This window comes from Sylvia atricapilla, chromosome 4 (genome assembly GCF_009819655.1).
Source record: "Sylvia atricapilla isolate bSylAtr1 chromosome 4, bSylAtr1.pri, whole genome shotgun sequence".
Taxonomy (NCBI): Eukaryota; Metazoa; Chordata; class Aves; order Passeriformes; family Sylviidae; genus Sylvia; species Sylvia atricapilla.
This window is the reverse complement of record NC_089143.1, coordinates 45,426,678-45,445,540: the sequence shown is the minus strand read 5'-3', so window position 1 is coordinate 45,445,540 and position 18,863 is coordinate 45,426,678. Positions and strand designations below refer to the sequence as shown.

At 45.4% G+C, this 18,863-nt stretch overlaps 1 protein-coding gene across 1 annotated transcript; it reads right to left on the bottom strand.

The window, feature by feature from the left end:
- Positions 1 to 1,119: 1,119 nt before the first annotated feature.
- Positions 1,120 to 17,633, bottom strand: REST (RE1 silencing transcription factor). Its single transcript, XM_066317752.1, has 4 exons — positions 17,581 to 17,633; positions 15,634 to 16,544; positions 9,538 to 9,621; positions 1,120 to 6,573 (listed from the first exon to the last, which is right to left on the bottom strand). Exons 2-4 carry the CDS (start codon positions 16,532 to 16,534, stop codon positions 4,877 to 4,879), a joined length of 2,682 nt encoding a protein of 893 aa, XP_066173849.1. The 5' UTR covers positions 16,535 to 16,544; positions 17,581 to 17,633; the 3' UTR covers positions 1,120 to 4,876.
- Between the last annotated feature and the right edge of the window lie 1,230 nt (positions 17,634 to 18,863).

Below are 18,863 nucleotides of genomic sequence, written 5' to 3'. Positions count from 1 at the left end.
TCCCTCACACAAGCCAACTCACCTTTTGGGCAGCTCCCTGTGTGGGCAGCATCTCCTGCTCGCCTGAAAGGTACTGCAGAGCCATGCACGTCTGCTTGGCCACCTGGTTTGTTAAAAAACAACTTGGCACAAAGCAGATTCTTAGCATGGTTTCAGTCTAGTGGGTTTTATCTTGGCTTTCTACTGGGAAAAAAACAGCAGGTTTCCTGCCAGGGCATAAGGAACTAGTCAGATAAGGATGACCTGACTACAGGTAAAAGGGAAAATGATTTCTCAGGTTGCCGACCCACTTGGTTTCTCTAGATAAGCCTTGTCCTAGGAACACCTTTCTGAGGGTGGGGGGCAGCACTAGCTGGTGGTACAAAGGGCTAGTATTCTATTGATCCAGTTTGAAATCATTAACTCAGCAGAGGCAAAAGGCACCCAGCCCCTGCCATCTCTATGCCACACTCTTACACCTCCCTTGCAGTCTGTGGGCAGGCTCACACAGCACCCCTGTGTTCCCTCTTCCCTGTCTGTACTATAAACTGCTCACATGCAGCCTACAAAACTTCAGGAGGAGCAACCCAAGCCTGCCCCTGGTCTGGGCACTGACAGCCCCTGCCACACTGCAGCCCCCATGTCCTGTGGAAGCACTGCATCCTGCTCTTTGCTGCTTGAGTAACAACTGCACAGCTCACAAACCCACATTTCCACTGCCACCTGCATTACCGCTGTAACTCAAATTTAAATTCCACAGCTTCCATCAAGCTGCACTACTTCTCTGGTGGCAGAGAATATTGTCCTTCATGCCCATTGGGCCCAGCCTTCCGAATCACAGACAGGCCCAGCACTGCATTTGAACCTTGTCCATATGCATGCATACCCCACCTTGCACCCCATCTTCACTAAAATAGGCAGGGAAATGAAAACAATACAGTGAAAAGGGAAAAGAAGATATTTCTGGAGCCGCTGTCGCTGTCTGCAGTGAAGTCTGGCATCTCTGTACCGACTCCTTCAGGCCCTCCTTCAGGTCTGGCTTGAGGTCTTCAGAAGCTCTGTCAATGACACTGGCACTGCTCCTGCCTCTAATTACAAATGGCTTCCACAGCCATTAATAAGTGGAAGATAGAAGCTTCAGGTTCCTTAATAAAGTTTATTTAATCATAACTATGCTTAGGAAAATACACTTGTAAAGGTTAATATAATGCAATTTAGTTTAACTTTATACTACATTTTGAACAAAAGACTTCTTATACATGATTTAGGTAAAAAGAGGAAGTATGATCTGGCTCGTTTTACATCTATTACAAATGCAGAAAAGACTGTCATGCACTACAGTAGAGAGCATGAAAAAAATTACCTTTGGTTTAATTCAGAGAATACAAGTATTGCACTGTAAAAGCATCAAACATGGTGCAACTAAACATCATAAACATGTTTCCATGCCAGCTTACAAAAGTTTGTTAGCTAGTGTAATTTTAGAGGGGGGAAAAATATATGTACACATGAAACAATTTCTTTAGCTATTTGGATTCTGTTAATATCATATGCACGCCACATATCTACACAACTGACATTCAAGAAAACTCTTGAATTTGATTTAATACCTTTCAGCTACATTAAATCTGTTGAAATCAATGACATTACTGTATCTTAACTGGCCTGTCAGCTGTTAAACATTCTTCTTTAAATTACTCAAGTTCCAGCCTAGATCATCAAAATCCAGAAACAACAATTGCAATACCATGGATTTTAAGTGCCTAGCTAGCCATTTCTTGACCATTTTTCAGGGCAGTTAGTTTGAGTGTATAGATTCATACAGAAAAAGCCCAAAACACATGACTCAACCAAGGGCTGGCAGTGTAGGGGTATATCAGCATGCTAATCCTTCCAACCATGTATTGGAGGTCGAACACAAATACAGGTATTATTGCCAAAAAACACAAACATGCTAGCATTGGCAAAACCAACACAAAATAATTTAAAAATATTGAAAAAGACCAAAAAAAAAAAAAAAAAGGCATTGTTTAAAGGGAGACACAGCAATGTTAAGACCACCCCAAATGGTGGGCTACGTGACCCGCACTCCCCCTGAAATACTCATATTAGCAGTGCCTAACATTTGAGACAAACATAATGCATTACATCCTTGCCTTTTTAATGTAACATAATCCCAAACCTTGCAGAGAATTCCAACACAGTTTTGCACCAAGATTAGCTAGTTCAGGATGGTGTTGATGGGTCTCAGATGGAAAAAAAATCAACTTTTCTTCTTCTTAATATGTTAATAATTTATTTTCAGTTTCTCATCTTGTGGTAGGAAATTCCCCCAAAGAGGAGTCAACTGTTGTCTTCAAAGAGTTCTTGTCAGATCAAGCATTGAAACCTTGACCACTTCACAGAAATGTGCAGCACAGTATTTCAGAGAACCACCTTTGCTTTTGTCTCACAGAGAGAACTTAAAGTCAGTCAACAGCAAAGTTTTCATTAAAAAACAAACAGAAAAAAATTATCAGGCCAGCCTATGAGTTTACTTGAACACAGCTAAAGTCCTTGAAGTCTCTCACAAAATGGCAAGGGCTCTTTGCAAGGATAGGAAGGGAGCTTTAAACCTCTACACAGCACTGGAATTCCCAGCATCTGCTCACATCACTCACAAATGGTGGTAACGTTTATATATAAAGAAATACTATTATGAAGAAAAAAAATACATCTACAACTATTACAACTAGAAGTTTATGAAAACAATTCAACTAGGTTTGTTTTCTTAACGTTTAACATAAATATAGTTGCAACTTGATCTTGAGTTGACAATGATTGTCACAGCCAAGGTAAGGATTGAACACTATCTATGCAAACAAAAACTCACTATACATTATACAACTTATTTCTGCCATGAGGGATGCCTTCCCTCTCAAATCTTTGGCCTCCTATTACCAATCTCGCCCAAAAGCAGAAGCAATGTAGCATTGTTGCTCTCAATTCATTCACAGCAGTGGATTTGTTCGGAGGGGAAGACGCTGTGGGGACAACACAGTGAAAAATGGGATTTATTCCAGAGCTTACACAGAGAGAGTGACTTGCAATGAAGTGCTCTGACAAGTGCTGTCTGAGCTCTTCAACTCCACTCCCCAAGTAACATCTGCCTCCAAATTTGCTTCTTTGGAGCTGTCCCCAACTGCTCCCACTGGAAAGGCAGTTCATGACAGTCAGAAGAGTGCACAGATGGGACCTGGAGGGTTTTGCTTCCTCCCTGCTCGTTGGATATTGTTTACATTTTGCCACTGGTTGGCTACAAGCAGTTGGGTACGCAATCTCTCTTACATTTGTGTGTGCTAGAAATGAAATCTGTTTAGAATTAAAAACCCCTGGCATGACATGCAGACCTGAGACGACAATCTGGTAACTTACATGTTTCTCTCTGGATGGAAGCAAGGATGGTTTTATTAAATGCAACTTGAGTTCATATGGAGCAGAAATTCCTACAGTTTTTTAATGCCAGGTTTGTTGCTTACCAGTTGATTTATCTTTGTTTGTTGGGTTTTTTTGTTAAGATTATATCACTGCTACTATTTTTTTTTAAGTTCATGAAGTTTGACTGCTGTCCACCACAAAAATGAAAATGGAAGGGGAGAAAAAAATCATCAAGACTTGCAGAATCTGTAGACTGTTTCCAGTGTTAGCCATTATTTTCCTGTCTGGTGAACCCAAATTATAAATCAGAATTTATTATTTTGCATGTGTATTCAAAGTATCAGAAGTGGCATTTCCATGACAGAATAAATCCTGTAAAGTGTATTGGAACTGTATTGGTATGGTTTTGCTCAAGGACTGTACAATTCTAAACCCAGTTAAAAATACATAGCCAAACAGTTCATAATTTCAGCAACTTCATGCACAGTGAATCACACCCCAGGAAAACAAGAAAAATCTGCAGTAAGGAGCATCACAGAAAACTGCCACAGAAACCTGTCCCACGGTAAGCAACAAGTCTGAACATTTCCAAATAAAAAAAACCTTACACATACAAAACCAAACATGCATATATAAAGTGTACATATACTGCACAAGCACTATGCCTAGAAGATTAAACTGCATAGGTAAAAATCAAAAACAAGTGCAACATTTTAAGCCCTTAAAGCACAATCAAAAAACAAAAAGCAGAAATTAAAAATAACAAACTTGCTCCCCCACAACAAAGCCAATTACAGATCAGTGATTAAGATATTAATCAAGACAGAGGTTCTCCAATCAAAAGTTGGAAGGACTACTCTCAAATTTTGGCTCATCATTCATGTTTAGGGGATCTGAAATGTACGTTCATAATTGTAATTAGCTTAAACAGTTATGTTCATCACTAGCCAACTCTGATTTCTTTTACAAAGTGCTCTTTATGTAATAGAAGCTATCTTCCTGGTAGAAAAACCATCAAGTAGTTTAACACTTTGAACATCAAGATACATCAAAAATATCTAAAAAAAAAGGGGAAAGGGAAAAAGGGAGAGAAAGAGCTGGCTGCTAGAACAAAAAGCAACTTATGCCAGTGGCTCTATAAACATCCAACTTGTATATTGTTAGCTCCAGTCTTGTTCCTAAAACTCAGTTTATAAAAGAGCTGCATAAGCTAATAGACTAGAAGCTTACAGTGACTTTATAGGACACAACCTCATACACCCTACCTGCTTTCTCTAATTAAGAGATCCAATAGTTAATGAGTTCACCATGACACATAAAGTTGTCAAAAATATTTTCAACTTAAAAATAAAAAAAACTAAACCAAAAAAGAAACCAATGCAGACACTAAAGCAAACCGTGCTTAAAAAAAAATCTACAATATTTTTACATAAGCTGTGTAAGATCTTACAAAAGAAGATTCCTCAAACCACAGCTGTTTCTACTCCTGCCCTTTTGCTGCCTTCTCAAGATAATACACATTAACTAAGTGCCTGTTGAGGTGCTTGCTGTATTCACCTTCCTTTTTAAATGAGCGGTCACAAAAAATGCACACATAGTTCTCCCTGGCCACCGTGGTGTCCGGAGCTCCTTGTGACATCTTTGGACTGGTCTCCTCTTGTACAGAGCGAGCACCGTTTAACCCCGAGTCGTCACTTCCTTCTGATATGTTGTCACTGATGTCACTGCCTTCATGGCTGTGGATGCCCTCATCCTCCTCCATTTCCTGAGATTCATTCACGGCTGTGTTATCCCGAGATAAGGACAGAGCCACTTTAGGGCTTTGTGTACACCCTTCCGTGGGCACAGGCGCTGGAACAGCATCTCCTGTTGACTCAGTTGCTGGCAGGCATGTCTTGGTCAGGTCCGTCAGGTTTGAGTTAGTCTCAGTTTCTGCCACAGTTCCCTCTGGCTCCTTCTCAGGTGCCAGATCTGGCGCCACATCCATGAGTACATCCAAGCTTTTTTCAGAAGACACTGCATGGGAAGATTCCTCAGAGCAAGTGTCTTCCCCTTTGTCCGCCTGTTTCTCCTCCTCTTTTGCACCACCAGTGTCTTCACTCTCTCCTGCTGCCGCAGGCATTTCTTGGTCCTCTACCTCACCTTCTGTGTTTGCATCCTGAGCTGGCAGACAAAGCTGCCCTGGGCTTTGGATGCAGTTTCCTTTGGGATCAGCGCTCTCCCCGCTGAGAGCATGACCACCATTGTTGTTTAATGCCACTGTGTCAGTGGGATCTTGCTCCTTCTGGTCACTGCCCTCAGTGTCCAGCTTCCCACCTCCATCTTCTTCTGTGATAGGATACTCATCTGGCCTCTCCTCTTCCGCAGTCTTCTCCTGATCAAGTTTACTGCTCTTTTTACTGTGCTTTATTTTCAGAGCTTTCTTTTTTCTGCTCTTCTTGAGGCAAAAATTTTGCTTTTTAGGCTCTTCCTCTGGTGCAACATCACTTTTTTGAGCTTCCTGGCAGTCTCTGGGTTTAGCTTCCACTTTCTTTTTCTTTTTTGTTACTACTGAGGTATCATTTGCAGGCTCTTGCTTTGAGGAAGTTGCCTCAGTCTCTGCCTTTCTTTTGACCTTCTTCGTTTTACATGTTTTCTCAGTACTTTTCTCAGTTTTAATATCCACCTCCTTGTTTTCTGAAGCCGATTTCCGACTTCTGGTTGTCACCTGGCCTGCAGAAACATTGCTCACTGACTTCTTTTCTTTTGCCGAATTCTCTTTTTTCTCCACCTTCACGATTTTCTCCGTTTTCTTTGCAGCTGAATCCCCTTTCGTTGGTTCCTTCTCCACTTTGTCATTACCGCTCTCGGAAAAGTCAGCTTCGCTCTTTTTAGTCCGTAGCTTCACCTTTGAGACATCCATGGTGATGTCAGAACAATCGGGATGCCTGGACTTGATATGATACTGCAGGTTACACTTTTTAGACGCTGCATAATCACAGACGGGGCAGAGAAACTGGCGTGGGTTGATGTGGAGCTCAACGTGCTTTTTGAAATTGCTGCGGTCGGCGGTTTTGTAGTTACAGTGAGGGCAGATCAGAGGCTTCGGCCCGTTGTGCACTTGCCTCGCATGGCGAGTCACTTCGTGCTGGTTCGAGGCCACGTAGCTGCACTGGTCACATTTGAATGGCTTCTCACCTAAGGAAGGAAGGATGGAAGGGAATGATGGTGATTATTAAGCATGGTGGTTGCAGGGCAATTGGTTCCCACTAATACAGATACAGAAATATGGAACTTGAAAAGGATTTAAAAAAAAAAAAAATTATCCATGCGCCTTTAAAATTAAGCAAAGTCAACATAAGAAATCCACAAGTCACAAACACATCCACAAGACACCAAGAACAAAATACAAAAAAAAAAAAGAGAGAAGGGGTGAGGGCTGGGAGGAAGGGGATCCAAAACCAAACAAGCAGTAACAACGTCACAGGTTCTGGCTAGGCATACATACCGGCAGAGATCTCTCTACAGTAATATTAGCAAATGGAATCCATACCCAACTGGTCCATTGAATGCATTGTAGAAAAACGGAAATGTAACATTTGATGAATAGCAGTTTCACACAAACGTTTCAAAACGTTTTTACACAAATTTACACAAATTTAGCATACTTCATGTTTGCATTGAAAAGGAAATGAGGGAAGAGAAGTTAGCAAAAACCTAAGAACATGAAAGGGGTGCCCAGATGATCATTACCTCTGAAAAAATTCAGTTCACTGTTCTGGTGCCTCAAACACATATGCTCTGGCTGCAGGCTACTCTAGGCAAGCCAACCAAACGCAGTCCACAGCCATCATGTTACTATTAAAATCTGCATTTACATTAGTGTAATGACTCCTGTAGAAATGTTCCTGAAATGTTCTGCTTAGTGCATACCACTGCAACAGAAGTAGCTTTCCCCTTACACATCAAAGCAAATAGGAAAAACACTTCTGCAACATCTCAAGTCCAGAAATACTTCGGGAGCGTCTGTGCATGTTGCAATTTAGCAGAGGAATTTGGGATGCTCCTGAGCTCTGAACCAGCATCTCAAAACTGATCTGCAGAACAAACGCATGCTACTTCTTCAGTACATTGAAAACCACTCCAGTCCCTTTTGCTTGTGATATAATAGTGGTTCTCCCACCCCTGCAAACTACTGCCCATACTCAAGCATGCTCTGTAGCACAGCTCAGGAGACCAGCCAGCCTGCACTGAAGATGTGGTGCCTGTTTGTGTGTTAACCACATAATCTGCAATACCCTCACAAACTCAAGAAAAGGCTGTGCTGCCTCCCTGGCAGGAAGCAGGGGGACAATTATTTAGGAGTCCAGATCATCTCATGTCTGTCTGCAGCATCTATTTATTATTTAAAGAAAAGCTACTTAGATTCCCTCCTTCTCCACTTTACTTCTTTCTTTTTTCCTCCCACTTCCTGGTGACATTTTCTACAAGTTTAAGCTTGATGTGTTTATTGCTCATCCTTCCTCCAAGTATAGAGCCTTTACCACCTACACTTCAAAGAATAGTTCTGTGTTGCACTGCAGGAGGACAAGAACAGCCTCTCTTACATACACATGAACAAGCTGTTTTAAGTGCACAGAGCGCTCACAGGCAGCTGCAACCGAGTAACTCAGAGATAGCATGTGAAGAGTTTATGTCCATCGACTAAATCCTGGGGTTTTACTGCACAAGTGAAAAGGATATGTACCAAGATGGCTAAAAAAACAGCTGTGAATTAGGCTCTAAACCACTGTCATTTGCTTTCTCACATGGGAAGAAAGCTACAGCACCTGCAGGCCTTAAACAACCAGCCTGTCAACTGCAGGAGTCTGGAAATTGCCATAGAAAAGGTGCAGCTGTCTGGGCATTGTAACAAAACATACAATAGAATTTAGGAGAGCTATTAATACAAGACCCCAGAGAGCAAAATTCATGGCTTCCCTCAGAGACCTCTGAGGCAGGGGCCACAGGCAGATCACACTCCTTACCTCCTTTGGAGCTGAGACTTCCTTGCACAGAACAAGGGCAGAGCAATATGTTTGTAAAATGGTTTCCAGGTTCGGTACTGACCAAACCATTTGCAAATTTGGTGGTTCATTTGCAAACCAGAGGTTTAAGTATTAGTTTTGTTGCTGAAAGCAGAATACTACATTCACAAAATTCTCACACCAAAATACTGACATGTCATTTTAAACCTGGCTATTTTTAATGGGCCTAAGACCCCCTCCTAGTACAGTTAAAATTGCCCGTCTCCTGGTTTCAATTAAAAGCCTCATCAATTGAAATTGAGACAATTACTGTTCAGGAGACTTCAACTCCTGTTTGCCAGCATTAGGAATTCACCTAGGGTTGGTCAATTCAGATTTTACAAAAAACAAATCAAAAGCACAGGCTCAGGTCTACCTGAACTCCCTTCTGAGAGTCATAAAGGACAATTACGTCTGTATCTGTGGTGTTACAACTCCCAAAAAGGCTGTTAATTCATTTAAAAGATTTGCAAGAGCAGGAGAGCAAATGCTTGTAGCACCACAGCTCACAACCAGTAATGGGAAATAAAGACTAGTGAAAATTCCTAATTTGGTTTTTCGTGCCACAAGACTGAGTCACTCATGAACATCCTCTGAATTTGCTTTTTCTCCTGTGTCTCCTTGCCATAAGCAGACACTAATTTACATGACTGCGTCATACTAAACAAAAGCTAAGGGTTCCCTCAGAACCCCTGGATAGGACTCAATCCCAGGCATCACAGAGGAGATTCTCAGCTACTCAAAATGTTCCCAGCCTCACTGACTTGAACTCAGCTACGATAGCAGACAGTGTACAAGATTTTGTTCCTATATCATTGCAATGTTGTATTTATTACTAGATTACTAGGACTACTAGAGCAGCCCTATGAATATCAGAATAGATCTTGAAAAGTAAAAAGATACATTCCCATTATCAATTTTATTCATGACACTTAGCATTCCTAGCAAGACAACCTTTCCCATTAAAAATGGAACTAAAGCTCAGGCCACACTGCTAGGGAAGGGACCTCCAGAGGTCCCTTCCAACTGCAGCCATGCTGTGATACTGTGACCCACCCCCTTCTCCTCAGTCACGCTGCTGCCACTCCGTACCAACCTGAGTGGGTGCGCATGTGCCTGGTTAAATGGGTCTTCTGAGAGCTGGAATAAGGACACATCGCACATTGATAGGGTCGTTCCCCTGCAAAAACAAACACAAAAGTAGTTACTGAAACACAGCAGATTCCCAAACTTGGCTTCCTAGCCACACAGGGGAGGCTGTCACAGGTCCTCACACTGTATTTGAGGGCATGTTATCTCTCAGCAAAAGGACAGTGAGAAGCATATGCCTGAGCTGGACCACTGCAATGTGTCATGCCTTATGAATGAGGGTAGTAAAAGGGCAGGATATGGCAGAGGCACATCCTAATGTCCACCTGGAGTCAACAGTAACCTCAGCCAGAAGATTATGAGGACAGACAACTTCAGGAAGCCTTAAGCCACCAGACCTGACTTCCCCACAGTATTTTCCCCCAACACTCAGAAGATGCACAAGAAGATCCTGTAAGAAACTAGGCATGTTCTTGCTTTGCTTTACACCCTACTTGAAACCTCCATATTTAATTCGGATTAAGATGGGATACAACCGTCCATTCCACATGGACTTACATTTACCAGAACACAAATGCAGATAGAGCAGGTCTTTGCTTCTAAAGTTTTACTGGCACAGTGAAAATAGCTTGCAGCATAGAAAAGCATGATGCCCTGATCAGTGAAATTATGCTACTAGCAAAAGCTTAAGTGTAGCATAAACATTTATTTCAAAGACTCAAAATCCCATGCTTGAAGAGTTACTGGTTCTGGAGAACTAATGGAAACCAACCTGTCATAAACTATATCTCCACTGACGACAGTCAGCTTGCAATTGTACCTAAAAATCGTATCAGTACAATGATACTTGAAAATCTTTTTCAAGTGAAGACAAGCTCCAAACAAAGGCAGACAGTTTTATAATTAACATGTTAGGCAGGTCCAGATAAGCACCAGGAGTGTTTGCCCCGAACTGCTCACACACTGTCTTCACTAAAAACACTTTTTAGTCTTGGGTAGACACCCAAAAAAGAGAGGAGTGAAGCTGACAATGTAAAAAGAAGCTAGTCTTAGTATTTATTCAAATCATAGCCAGAATTACACTACAGCATTTTGATAAATTTGCTACACATGAGGCATACAAGCAAGGTGCTCTTCAAATCAAAGGCCTGGACATCAGCAAAAGCTCTGCACACAGGCTCTGTGCTCACTTTCAGAAACACAACTTTATCTGCAGCAGCAAAGATCTGCATCTGCCAGTGTATGATGTGAGGCTCCACTGCTGGCCTGTGCCAAAACAGCAGTAGAAGCAGCCTTTGTAATGCAGATTAATTCCACATTTCTTCCTTCCATCAAACATTTAGACTATCTTTCTTGATTAGATCAGCAGTTTAAAGGTAAATTTGCCCTAACAACCACAACACCCCTCCCTTTCCAATTAAAGCAAGGTAGGAGATTGGCGGAACACACACAATAAGATTAAGTAATGTTCAAGGCAGAGGTAGTCATTCTGTTACAAAGAAATAGTTTTGGTTTTAAATTACTTCTTACAATTAAAAAATATGTGGCCAAAGGTCCAGGAATATTCAGTCATATCTTCTTCCCATTACCTGAAATTTCATAGATGTACAGTTACCTACAACATTAGGAATGTGAAACAGGCTTTCTTTTATGGCCTTTTTTACATAGGGCACAGACACAAAACATACTATATTTAAGTATAATGAACACAACTAATTTAAAAAGTGTTACTGCCACTTGAGAATTAAATGCATTGTACAGGCTGTTCTGTAAAATACTGTCCCCCAAAGGATCTGTATTGTAATTCTACAAGCTGGTTCATTATATGCAAGCAAGCCATCAAAAAAACCTCTCCAGAAGACATTTACAGAATAAGCCCCAATCTAGCAAAAGCTCAAGCAGGCACTTAACTCCACGCAAATGAACCACCAGACTGACACCGGCATACAAGTTTCAGACCATCTTGTTACGGAAAGTTCCCAGTCTGACCATTCAGGAGACTCTCAAGAGTCACTCCCAAGGCCAGACCTCTGGGGCTGAAGCCCTCTCACGGCGGGTGGCTCCAGTGACCCGACAGGTGCCGCACTTGACTCCCTGCACACTCCACTCACACACCGGGTTTCCTTACTGGCTCGATCCCAGGTCTCCCATAGCAGAGTCTCAGGTATCTCTCCCATAAAACCATTTACTCATGGCACAGTAACACAGAAACACCTGGGGCTGGTGCCTCCAAAGAGGACCCAGGAGTGGGACCCCTCCCAATTTTATACCCTCACAATCTACCTGCACACAAGTCCCGCTCTTCCTCCCCAGTCTTCTGTTTCTGCTGCTGAGCCTTCCATGTCCAACTATCTCGCTGGCCTGCCCAGTCTTCATCTGCTTTGCTGTCCAAAAGGTTGGCAGTTCACGGCTCCTGCTGTGTCTCTCAGTGCCCATTCACCTGGCTGGCAATTCATGGCTTCTCTATTGCTTCTCATGGCAACTCACCCTAAGGAAAATCTGATCCTGAACGGCAGCTTGCACACTGAGCTACCTGCACCAAAGGTATTCCTCAACAATCTCTTGATAAAGCCTGTTTTTATAATGCCATTAGAAGTCCCATCGGCTTGAAACAAATCTGCTTCCATCAAACTTCCGACACAGTGGCAAGCAAGAATGATCCCCTCTCACAACCAAAATCAAAAGGAGAAAAAAAAATACAAACCAACCACAAACCAAACCAAAACTAGACACAGAACATTGTGACTGACTGAAGCAGATGTTTTAGTTATTTAGCCCTTCAGATTATTTCAAGGAAGCTTTCTAGAAATTTCTTCTAACAAGTGTAATAGAGAAAGAAGAAAGAGAACAATGCTGCATTGTCTTGCACATAGTACAGCTCCAGAATCAGCAGGTAAATCAAGTGAAAACTTGGTTTAAAAGGTCTAACGAGTACAAACGAGCCCAGGTAGATCTGTCCCTGACACAAAGAGTCCTTTCTGCAGCAGAGGAACAGATTGTGTGAACACCTCCAGCCAGCCCCTCCTGGGCAGCAGATAGGCTCTTCCAGATGTAGCTTTCCCAGGTGACAAGTCTGTGACCATCTGTAGGGTCCTTGAAACAGCCCTCTGCACAGGGTCCCCCACTTTTGTCAGCAGCCTGTCCCCCAAGCACTGTCACAAGCTTCAGTACAGGGCGGGTTCTGGGACACCTGCTTTTCAACACAAATTCAAGCAACAACAGGCAGGCAGATAACCTCTGCCTGCCCTCCTGTGGTCCCCAAACATGCAGAGGATAGGTATTTTTCCTAATTACGCAAGGTACTAGCATGCAGCCCCCTTCCCCGCTCTGACCATGTGCTCTGTTATTTGCATGTATCATTACTAAGGCAACAAAGTTCACTAACAGGCAGAAAACCAACCTGGGGAAGAGGAAAGGAGTATTTTTACTCCTTTACTCCATTTTAGTGAGCTGAATCAACTAGTCCCAGGATACAGGTAGAAAACCGAGACTGCCTTTCTCCAGCAGCAGCACATTTATCCTGTGAAACTCCACAATGTACAGTCAGTGCTTCAGAAAATTGTATGCCTCTAACAGAATACAATTAACTGCAAAGAGGCATTCCTCCCCCCACCAAAAAAAAAAAAAAAAAGTCTGATGAAGAACAAAAAACAGGAGAGAAAGGAAAGTATCTATCTAAAATTATTTAACCTGTTAGCAATCAGGAAACCAAAGAAACAAACAATTCCAGTTTTCTTCTTTATGAACCCATTTTACAAACTCATAAAATAGAAAGAAAATGATGGATGGATCCCACTCATTTTTCCCAACGAATGTTTCTTCGGTTTTAAATGAAAACTACAACTCAAAGCTATTTTAGTATCATTCAGAGTTTTTACTAAATTCAATACTGTTATGTAAACAATCTACAAATACTTTTGACTATAAAATAGCTGTGGGTGTTTTTTCAGAGTTTTTTGGGGGGATTTTTCTGCATTCTGGTTTTGTCCATGTTCTTAAAGGCAATTTATTAGACATGAGTATTGGCAGAGACTTTTAGGCTGCTGTATAAAATATACCTGCCATGATACTCTAGCTTCAACACTCTCCTCCACAAAATCAATGTTACTGGAAACAAGGCACATTCCTAATCATTCTACTAACATATTTGGAAGTTTTTTATCTAGCAAAAGCTGCCTGAAAGAACTTAACTATGTAGTTATGAAGTAGCAAAGAAACACCTACAAGGGTAGACTAAAACATGCTAAAATCATAATCACTCATTCCAGCTTAATTACAGTAATGAAAAGAACCAGAAACCCTAACTGCACCACTGTCTTCAAAGGAGAAAAAGGGGATCTGGGTATGCTTGATTTTTTAAAAAGTTGAATACAATTCATCAGTAAATTGGTCAAATGCACTGATAACAGAACACTTCCTCAGCAAAAATGCTTTAATGGTTAGTTCCTGTAAAACTCAACAAGTGCTTTCAGAAATCAGAAAAGGAGACCTAATGTCATCTACAAACACAAGCAGAGATGAATTTAAAGTAGAGACAAATGTAAACTAGATAGGAACCAAACCACTGGCTCACATTTGAGTGAGTTCCCCACATGATTAATCTAGGCTTTTTCCTACTGCTTTGCCATTTTACCTGCTCTCTTTCCTGTTCTCTCCTAAAAAGCACACAAAGAAAACAAACTGGAGGAGAAACTACACCATTTTACGAATACCTCTACCAAACTTTACTTGTTTAGAAAAAAAATAGACAGGACTGAGTTTGAAACTGGTGGTATCCTCTGAATAACAGCACACAGCTATTCTTAGGAGAACAGTATGTCTTAAAGTACTAAAATTCCCAGCAGACCCTCCCAGCCCCAACAAAGCAGACACTAGAGTGAGCTGAGAAACACAAACTCCTGCACACTTACGCTCAAGCCCAGCCCCGAGGCTTCCGGAGTGCCCACCCCTTCCAGACAGCTGCAGACAACTGAACCGAAACCTCCAAACCATTCATGCCACTGCTGTGACAAAACATGACTTTAAAGGAGAAATTCCCCAGTGTTTTGCTCAGCCAGCACAATAAAGGGGAACCAAGTCAGGTGAGCACACTACAGAAGATGGTTAGCAAGTGAGCACTCTCCACAGAAAAGCCCTGACATGGTGGAAGTAAAAGCTTCTAAGCAGCAGCAAGGCAACTCTGAATTGCCCTCTCACTTCCACAAAAGGGATCAGGAGGCAAAGTAACTGTACCCCTTGGTCCAGAGAGGTGAGATGGCTATGATAACCCCGCATCAAAAGGACTTTTGGTTCATCAGAACTCCCCATGTGAGAGGGTTGGTGAGCCCACTGATAAAAAACATATCACCTAAGTCACCTGTGTTCCCAGCTCACAGGACATGAGCAACACCGCAGTCCTCTGATTCCACTTGGTATACACCAGGGAAAAAAAGGGGCCTCACACTGTCCCTTCCAATTACAAATCAAGGTTAGGAAAGTCAGGAAATCAGGCCAGACTCTCTTGAAGGCTTCCTACAGGGGAAGAGAAGTATGTGTCTACTTCTGGCTGCTGCAGTGATGCAGGCCCTAGAAAAAACGAAGCCTCTGAGTATTAAAAGGAATTAATTCAGCGCTCAACTCTTACTCTGACTTTGTGGATGCTGGAGGACTCCTGTGCATGGACATATCAGTCCTTTCTTCTCTGTAATTACATCATAGTCAAGTTTCAGCTCAGTCTAAAGGTAGTTTTCAAAACTACCTATGGGATTCAGGCATCTTTTGTCAATCTGTTTGTTTTGGGTTTAGACTACATCAGGTTTTGATGTCGTGGATTCTGACAATTATCACAGGCACACTTTGTCATGCCCTCTTCAAAAAAATTGCTTAGGATTACTAAACAGGATGCCCTTTATCTCCTCTTGGCACCTGACATTTTCTCAGTCCTCTAGGACTGTAGCCTGGAGTTCAAACCAAATTCCACTAGGCTATAACCTGGTAGCACAAGAGAAGAGAGCACAAAGCTTTATCAGAAGAGAACAGACTTTGCAAAAAGACTCTGCTTGCTTCATTCATCGCAGATTCTCAGTAGTCTTACTGCACTTCAGTCAAAAAACGATGAACTTACCTGTGTGAGTTCGAATATGTTGAATATAATTGTTCTTCCTGTCTGAAAAATAGGAGCACTCTGAGCAGGTATACACTTTCCTGGGAAAATGATTTCTTAGGTGTTTTTTCCAGTGATATTCACTGACAGTAGTGTAAGTGCATATGGTACACTTGTAGACTCTCTCATTTTCCCCTGCTTTGTTGTGGTGCTTCAAGTGAGCCAGATAGTGATCATATCTGTTAGTGTTATAGCCACAGCGATCACAACGGATTGGGCCCTTAGAGAAATCCACCTCTTCTGCAGTGCAGGAATCAGACTCCTTCACCTGTGCTTGCTTTTCTGCATTTTCTTCCACGAAGAATTTCTTAGCACTGTGAACCCTGATATGATGCACAAACTCCTCTTCAGACTCTGCCTCATACTGGCAAGGCTTACAACGAAATGGTTTGCTCTTCAGGCTCTTACACTTGTCCTCTGTGCTCTCTGGAGTACCCGGTGCTTCCATCGAGACATCTTTGTCCACACTGGGAGTCTTGGGAGGGGAACAAGCAGCTGGACCTTGAGTTTCCACACTAGGAACCTCAAGCGAGCTTAATTCCACATTTTCAGGTGCCTCACGGTCACTCTCTGCAGCCTGGGTATCTTCCATACCCTCCCCATCACTATCTGAGAAGTTGCTGTCCCCCACTGTTGTCAGTTCTGCCATTTGTCTCTCTTCTCCAACCAGGTAATCACAGCAGTTGCCACTAACTTCTCCCGTCAAGGCCACATTTGCCAACATAATAAGCTGAGGAGCTGCCAGCTCAGCTTTAGAAAGGTCCTGTAAGTCATACATGTCATTGGACAATGCCATGCCAATATTAGAACTGCCGGGAAAGAGGCTGTTCCCACCAGACTGCCCCAGCACTTGAGTTGCCATGGCAGTAATTCTGTTGGAAGAGAAAAGGAACACCTGTAAGCACCCGAGTGTGGAAAAGTCTCCTCTGCTGTATACTGCCAAAGCAGCCCTCCAGGGAACACCAAAAAAACTAAAGCCCTTTGCCGAGGTGCTGAGGGGCAGCGGGCAGCAGAACGCGGAGCTGGGGGGTTTCGTTCGTCAGCCGAAGGGCTCGGCGGCTGAGCTCTTCCCTACGCGTGCTGCGGGATCCCACCGTGTGGAGGACGGCTGGGAGGCGCTGACAACGGAGTCCCAGGCGGGGCTCAGGACAGGCGAGTGACCCCGGAGCGGGCCCCGCGGCTCCCGCCACGGTGCTGCGGCCGGGCTCCGCCGAGTGCTCCCGTCCGGCCGCCGCCCGCCCCAGGGGCCCCCGCGGGCCCAAGGCCGCCAACAAAGGGGGGCGGCCCGGCCCTGCGGCGACCTCCCCGCGGCCCGGCGCACATCCGCAGGGAGAGCCGGGCCGGGCCGGGCCGTGCCCCCGCCACCCTCCCTCCTTCCCTCGCTCCCTCCCTCCCTGCCTGACAGGCACGCGGCCATTTTCTGCCTACCCACACAAAGCGCCCTCCCCGCGCCGCCCCCGGCCCGCCCGCTGCCCGGTGGGGACGCCCGGCTTCCTCCTCCCCCCGCGGCGGGCAGGGCAGGGCAGCGGCGCCGGTGCGGGGCCGCGGGGCGGAGGAAGCGCCTCGGTACCGGCAAGGTCACGGCGGCCGCGCCCACCCGATGCCCGTCCGCGGGAGGGGGAGCGAGCGGCGCCCCGGGCCTGCTCCTGGGCCCGGGGCCTGCGGCTGCGCCCGGCCCGGCCCGGCCCGGCCCGGCCGGCGACGGCTTCGCCTTCCGGCGGCGGCGCGGCCCGGCGAGCGCCCCCGCGGCCGGCGCGGCTCCTTAGCCGTGGTGCTGATCGCCCCGCGGCCGGCCCGCCCGGCCGCCCCCGCCCGCCCGCCGGCCGCAGATCAGCCCTGGACAGCGCCTCTCGCCCGGCTGCCGGCCCCCCCTCCCCGGCCCCGCCGGGCCCCGCCGCGCTCACTCACCCACCGGCGGCGCGGGGCCGCCCGGCCGCGCGGCTGCTGCGGGGCGGGGCGGGCGGGCGGGAGGCGCTGCTGGCGGCGGCGGCGGGCGGAGGCGCCCCCGCATTCCAGCACACAGCGCGCAGCGGCGGCGCCGCCCCGCCCGCCCCCGGCAGGAGGGGCCGGGCCCAGCGGGGTCAGCCGGCAGCGGCGGGGGCACCGGGCGGGCGGCGTGGGAGGGGGAAGGGGCGGCCGCCCGAGGGGAGGCTTCGTGTCCGGGGCTGGAACGGGCGGCCGCGGGGTTTGTCCGTGCCCGGCCCCGCTACCGTGAGCTCCTTTGTCCCGTTCAGGGATGATAACGCTGATCTGACCAGCTTCGAGGCGGTGCCCACGGCATCGCCTTCACGAGGCGAGTCCAGAGAAGGGCAGCGAAGCCGGTGAAGCGTTTGGGGCACAAGTCAAATGAGGAGCAGCGGAGAGAACTGGGTGAAAAGAAGGCTCGGGGTGACCTTATCGCTCTGCAAGCAGCTGAAAGGAGGTTGTAGCCACATGGGGGTCAGTCTCTTCCCCTAGGCAACTAGGGAGCAGAGGAGAGTCTTAAGCTGCACCAGGGGAGGTTTAGGTTAGATATTAGTCACGGAAAGAGTGGTTAGACATTGGAATGGGCTGCCCCGGCAGGTGGTCATCGTCTCTGGAGGTGTTTAAGGAAAGACTGGATGTGGCACTTCTTGCCGTGGTCTGGCTGACATGGTGGTGTTCGGTCAAAGGTTGGATTCAACGGCCCCAGAGCTCTTTTCCAACCTAACTGATTCTGTGACTCACCCTGCTCCATCATGGCATGGAACCACTAAACTAGGCCACTAAACTACTCAAATTGCTCTCAAAACATAAAATGCCTCGTGCAGTCATAGGACTCCATAGCTTGTTGTCATTGTTCCAAAACCAGGGATAAACCCCAAAAGTTGCTTTTGTGGAGCCCAGCCATGCAGTCACTGGCTGCAACAGAGCTCAGTTACAGAATCCAGTCCTGCTTAGGTGACAATCCCGATCCTAAATGAGGAACACAAATTTCTTAATGGCTCTTCTCTTGGGCACTCACGTGGCTCTTCACCATGAATATCTGAAAATTTTCCTTGGCCCTGAAATTCCTCAGGTTGAGCTGATTTATAAATCTCAAAACTTTCAGCAGGAGCCAAGTACCTGCTGAGCTGACATCACTGGGAGGCTGCACAAACCCCTCCCTCCATGTCAGCTGGCCAGCCTCAAAGCAAGCTATGCTGGCAGTGGGTGCAGAGAGAGGGCCAGCC

Coding starts and splice junctions, on each gene's coding strand:
- REST (XM_066317752.1), bottom strand. CDS start 16,534: ATGGCAACTCAAGTGCTGGGGCAGTCTGGTGGGAACAGCCTCTTTCCC. Junction 9,622..15,633: donor ACATATTCGAACTCACACAG/GTAAGTTCATCG, acceptor TTGTTTTTGCAG/GGGAACGACCCTATCAATGT. Junction 6,574..9,537: donor GCACATGCGCACCCACTCAG/GTTGGTACGGAG, acceptor TTCCTTCCTTAG/GTGAGAAGCCATTCAAATGT.